Raw genomic sequence first — 5,652 nt, forward strand, 5'->3', positions numbered from 1 at the left:
TAACATTCTGTGATTCTGTGATGACAACATATCTGGGAAATTTTAATTGTTAGGTAAAGAGTATAGTGTAGGTGTGAATTTTAGAACAAACAGCAGTTTCATCCTGGTCTGGAGGCTTTTTACTGTCCTTTATAGATCAGAAATCTAACGTCAGCACCACTATGTGTAACAGCAATATTAATTTCCTCCCGTGGGTATTACCTTTTAGATTGTTTTTTGTGATTCTCATGATAGTTTTCTTGCCTGCATTCAGAGTTACAGGATCCAAGCTCTTATAGCATATGATAGTGACAAAACAGAGGGGAAATAAGATTCTCTAAGATTAAATAAAGATCTTTTTTGGTTTTTCAGGAGATCCAACTGTGGGGAAGAGTGCCTTAGCCCAGATGTTCCGCAATGATGGGTCTCACTTTCAGAAGAACTACACGCTTGTAAGCATACAACAGGCTCAAACTGCTCTCCAACATTTTTCTAAGTTGCATGAGAAAACTAAGAGGGTCTAGAGCAAGATAAATATAATGTTTTTAACTTGAGGTATTCAAAGTGGAGTCTTATACATTCTTCTTTCACTTACACCCTATGTTCTGAAAAGAAACCATTTACTGTTCTGAAAGTCTTTGCATCATGTGGCTGCTGGTTTTGAAAGTCAGTGCAGAGTGTTTTAGTTACTTTTATAATTTTCTTGCTGAACAATATTTTCACAAGCTTTTGTGGTGTTAGAAAGCTTCCCTCTTTGGGGAGTGCTCTATGAAAAAGCATTGCTGAAGGAGAAAGCTTTTAATTCCAACTATTAAATGTGCATGTGGACAGTGCACTTGTCACTATGCAAACACGAAGATGTGCTGCATAGCCCCAAGATAATTATAATCTACAGAAACTGTTCCCAGATGAAGAGGATACAGTTTGCAGTCTTTCAGTGTGAGAATCAATGGTGATGACTAATCAGAAGCCGGATAAAAATAAAAGTAAATATAAGTAAAATAAAAAAAGGAAAATATGAATGTGGAGAAAAAAAACCCTAAAATATGTTTATTCATTGAAATGAAGATGGAAACTAGAAGTTAAGGATAGAAATAGAACAAACAAGCACGCTACAAAGCAGAATGAGATAAAAGATGGAAGAGGCACAAGTAATCTCAGTCCCATATGTTAGATGATCACCTGGTTGGTGCAAAACGTTCTAAAGCATACTTTAGAGCAGCAACGTGATAGTAGCGTAGCCCTGAAGATTTCAGCTACTACCCTTAATTGTATACAAACAGACCTCTGGATGTTCTTTGCCTTTTCCCCCCATCAGAGCAAATTTACATGGTTTTGACATGTGGGTGGCAGTCTGTTACCCAAGCCATGAGGAGTTCCCAGCAGTCTGTGTTTGATGGGATTGTAATGATCACAAGAATTGCCTCAATCCAACGCATAGTTGGTATGCCGTTGGACAGGCTCTTAAAAACTCTTCTGATGCTTGTTTTCCTGATTTTTCTTGACAGACAACGGGCATAGAACTGTTGGTGAAGGCTGTATCCATTCCAGAGACAAGTGATAGTGTGGTGAGTTTTTCTGTGACTTAAATTGGGTCAGAAAGAGACACCCAGCGCTCAAACCTTGTTTTGGTCTCATTCTGGTGGAAGATTGCTCTGCATGCTTGTAAGGCCATTAAGTTGCATTAAGGAAATGAGGCTGATCGTGCACAATTGCTGATACTCCAGGGCTAGTTTAATCTAAAGAGTGTAAGGGTACTCAGTTTTAGTTCGTGTTTCTTAGAAGTACAGAAGCTGGAACTTATCAGTTATTTTTCCTTAATGTCCTATACTCCCACTAGTGGAATGTGAACCACATGTATGATTTTGTATAAATACTGCAGATTAATGTGTGGCTTCACATTGTTTCCAGTAAGGATGGAAACCAGACTTGGGATCTTGGAGGTAACCCTTTTACTGGTTATACATGAAAAATAGCTATTCCTTTTCTCATACTGTTTGAACTGGAGGGTGACAGAGCCCTGGCACAGGCTGCCCAGAGAGGTTGTGGAGTCTCCTTCTCTGGAGACTTTCAAAACCCACCTGGACACGTTCCCGTGTGGCTGCCCTAGGGGATCCTGCTCTGGCAGGGGGGTTGGACTAGGTGATCTCTAGAGGTCCCTTCCAACTCCTAATATTCTGTGATTCTATGCTTCTCAGTCTGGGGAACTTGTCCCCTCTTAGAGACACCACATTGCTGTACTCAGCAAAATGTAGGAGTCACAACTTTCGGTATTTACTTTCAAAACCTTTCTCTACACTGCATTTTTCCTGGCAAGAGCCTTCTTTCTGCTTCCGCTTTCAGGAATTCTTCATTTTTGACTCTGCAGGAAAAGATCTATTTTCTGAAATGCTGGAGAAACTGGTAAGTCTTATGTAACAGTCCTCTTCTTCCAGAGAAGCGCTTTTGCTTTGAAGATCTGAACTCCCCAGTCTGGCAAATGTAGCAAACTTTGTCTTTAGTGTAAATGGGAGCAATTACTTCAGTTGCCAGTGCATCCTGTTCTACCTCCCTAAAACTTGTAAAAGCATGAGAAGAAATACTTTAGGGAGGAAGGAAGGCGTTCCATTTTCTTACAAAAGAAATAGGGATGTTTAACTGAGAATGGCTGTGCTGTTGGTTAAAGTTATTTTTATTTCTTAGAAAAACGTCTGTTTTGCTGCTACTCCGAATTTTTATTGTGTGGCTTTTTATTGTGTTATTGTGATGTGTTTGATCCCACAGGATTCGTTCTTGTCCTTGAGGATAATACTGCCCTTGATTTTTTTTCCTTCATATATTTATGTCCTTACATGTAGAGTTCTCCATTGTGTTATCTCATTTTGAGATGTGGGATCAATTAATTGATGTGAGGTTTCGTAAGATGGCTAAGTCAACCTAACAGTTCATTGCCCATTGAGAGGCAGTTATGCTTTTGCCCTTGCACTACGTCTGGTTTGCAAGGAACTCCTCTAGAAGCTGGCTTAGCTTCTCATACTGGAAGAAAACCTTTCGGCTTTTTTTCTCGAGGATTAATTTTGTGCTGATTCAGTGTGAAGAATCAGCTTCCCCAGGGATCAGATGAGTGCCAGAGCCGATACAAGTAAAAGAGCAGGACCATGCAGACAGGAATGGGGGAAGAGAGCAAGACCACATCTCCCAGTGCCAGCTATCCATTTAGCCGGCTCAACTGTGATGTGATACCTCAGCCAGGGTGTAGCATTCCTATACGTCAAGCTTTTTAATTTTGCCTTAGCACCTGCATGTGCCATGTTTACAGACTGGCTGTTGTTGACCCCATCGGTTTCATTAGAGCTGACAGTGTTCCCTTCTTGCTGTGCAGTGGGAGCAACCCAACGTCCTGTGCCTTGTGTATGACGTCACTAATGAGCAATCTTTCAACAACTGTGCCAAGTGGCTGGAAAAGCTGAGGGCTCAAGCAGTTGGAGTGCACGTCCCAGGTAAGTAATGGGTGACATTCTTGCTATCTGCTCCCCTCTTATATGACAGCTGTCGTTCCCATTGAGATGTGGCATAAAGCATTTATTTTAAGCCAGGTTCATGCATGGCTTCCTCCGACTTGCTTTTATCACAAAGCATGTAAGGCATGAGTGTGTTCCTTTGTGGAACCTTTTCTAGGTAGTTGTAGACTGTTTTCCACACCTCCAACTTTTTAGCTACTTCTACAAGTGTTCTAGCATTTATTGTTATCTGTGTTGTTATATTTCCTTAGCTTCTTATTTTTTCTTTTTTTTTTTCCTCTAGGTGTCTTAGTGGGGAATAAAACAGATCTGGTTGATCGAAGAGTTGTAGAACAGAAACAAGCACAGGAGTGGGCTGAAAAACATGGCCTGGACTACTGTGAGATGTCAGTGGTGAGTATCTGCTCCTTTCACCGTCTGTGGAAGTGGGTGTTTGTAAAGTTATCTTCTTTTTCACGTAAAGAAAGGTAATTGAGGGCTCTCTTCTACTTGTTTGTCATCTAACTCACCCTCAGTTTTAATCTGTCTTTTGTGAAGCAGTTAGAGCAGAACTAGTCAAATGCTTATTCCATCTGTCATTCACGACTTTCTTGTTTCTTTACAGAAGGAGATGAAAAATTTTGAGGCCCCTTTCCACATCCTGGCAAAATCATTCCACCAACTGTACAAAGAGAAACTGGAAACTTTTCACTCACTATCTTGAGGGCCGTGACTGGCATGACTTACTTTATCCTCTAAGCTTCTTGTAGTGCCCAGAATCCTTGCAGGATGAAATACAGAGAGAAGAAAAAAGATGAGCTGTTTGCTTCTTCATGGTCATCTTCTGGTAATTCGAAATAAACTTAGAAATAAGCAAGTGGAAAGACACTCTCCTGGAGTTGCTATCTCAGCATTCCTTTCATGTCCTCTAGCTTGGTTCTCTGCTTGCTGAAAGCCTGCTAGGTTGGAGGAGGCGGGGAGTAGAAGGGGAGGGCAGAATGGAAATTGCCAGCTCTTTGCTTTGATACTGTCTTGTCTCTTGTCTGAACAGACTTCCTGCTGCTGCAAGCAAGGATTTAGAGGTTTGGAGAAGGAGAGAGGAAGCTGACAGGATGTTTTTCAACTTAAGCAACCCAACCCTGATACATGTGTTGCAGGGCAGGACTGATTTGGCCCTGCTGCTTGAAAAACGTTTTCAATAGGAGCCCTGTGCACTAAAATCAGCGCATGGAGGCCGAGGTGTGTGGGGACCCAGCAGGATTTAGGTGTGTTTCTGGGAGAGCCCAGAGTTTGAGGCCTGGTTTAACAGTGTTACCCTTGTCAGTCGTAGGACTGATACGCTGATGACTAATACGTAATTCTGGCTTCTAGAATCTGGTTCTGTTCTTCGACGCGCCTCACTTTCACTGCTTGGCAGGAGCAGTCTTGCATCCCTACCGCTGTCATTTGGTAACGCAGTGCCCTCTGCTGGTCCTAGGTCACAAGATTTCTCAAGAAGCTAACTCTTGCAGCGAGCAGGGCTTCCTACAGGCCTATCCGAACTGGCTTATCTGCAAAATTGAGTCAGATAGCAGGAATACCTCTTTTGTTTTAAAGATGAGTCCAGATTTTAAAACAAATTATATTTTAGTCTTTGTAGTCTTATGTGCATTTGTGTAATTTTTCTTTTTGTCAGTTGAACTCAGCAGTACCATGTTCTCATTAGGTTCAGTTCTTAGTCCCTTACTAGAATCAGAGGCCTCTTTGTTGTTAAACTTTTCCTAGCTGTCCTTGAATTTCAGAGTAAAGACCACGATTCTGGTGTTGCTGATGGAAACAGGGCTAAGGAAATGAAAGACAGGCTGGCTAAGTTACTCTGACTTGGCCATGTCTGGCTAGAAGTTTCAAATCAGAAGGCATAAAAGCCTGGAGAGAACTGCTCTTTTGTGTGGAGTGCTGCTGTTGCATGTAAGAGTCTATTTGCCAATGTAGGATGTGAAAGCATCCATGGTAAGGTGCTGCCTTGTAATTGAGCCTAACGCTGAGAAGTTCAAAACTGTAACCTTTCTCTTCTCTCAGGTAATGTTAGCCCCCCTTGGGCAAGGGAAGCTGAATTTTGGAGAGAGTAAGCCCTGAGTGAGTGTGCGGTCAGGCTTTTCAGGAATCTGTGTTTCCAGACTTCTTATACGTTGTTTTTATAACCATTTTTATGCCC

At 41.8% G+C, this 5,652-nt stretch overlaps 1 protein-coding gene across 1 annotated transcript; it reads left to right on the forward strand.

Moving 5' to 3' along the window:
- The first annotated feature begins 353 nt into the window (after positions 1-353).
- On the forward strand, positions 354-4,346 carry IFT27 (intraflagellar transport 27). The gene is made up of 6 exons (XM_009877052.1): positions 354-431; positions 1,488-1,547; positions 2,323-2,382; positions 3,341-3,458; positions 3,763-3,872; positions 4,084-4,346. The coding sequence occupies exons 1-6, from the start codon at positions 387-389 to the stop codon at positions 4,180-4,182; spliced, it is 492 nt and encodes a 163-aa protein (XP_009875354.1). The 5' UTR covers positions 354-386; the 3' UTR covers positions 4,183-4,346.
- Positions 4,347-5,652: the final 1,306 nt, after the last annotated feature.

The sequence above is a fragment of the Apaloderma vittatum genome, unplaced genomic scaffold (assembly GCF_000703405.1).
Source record: "Apaloderma vittatum isolate BGI_N311 unplaced genomic scaffold, ASM70340v1 Scaffold45819, whole genome shotgun sequence".
NCBI lineage: Eukaryota > Metazoa > Chordata > Aves > Trogoniformes > Trogonidae > Apaloderma > Apaloderma vittatum.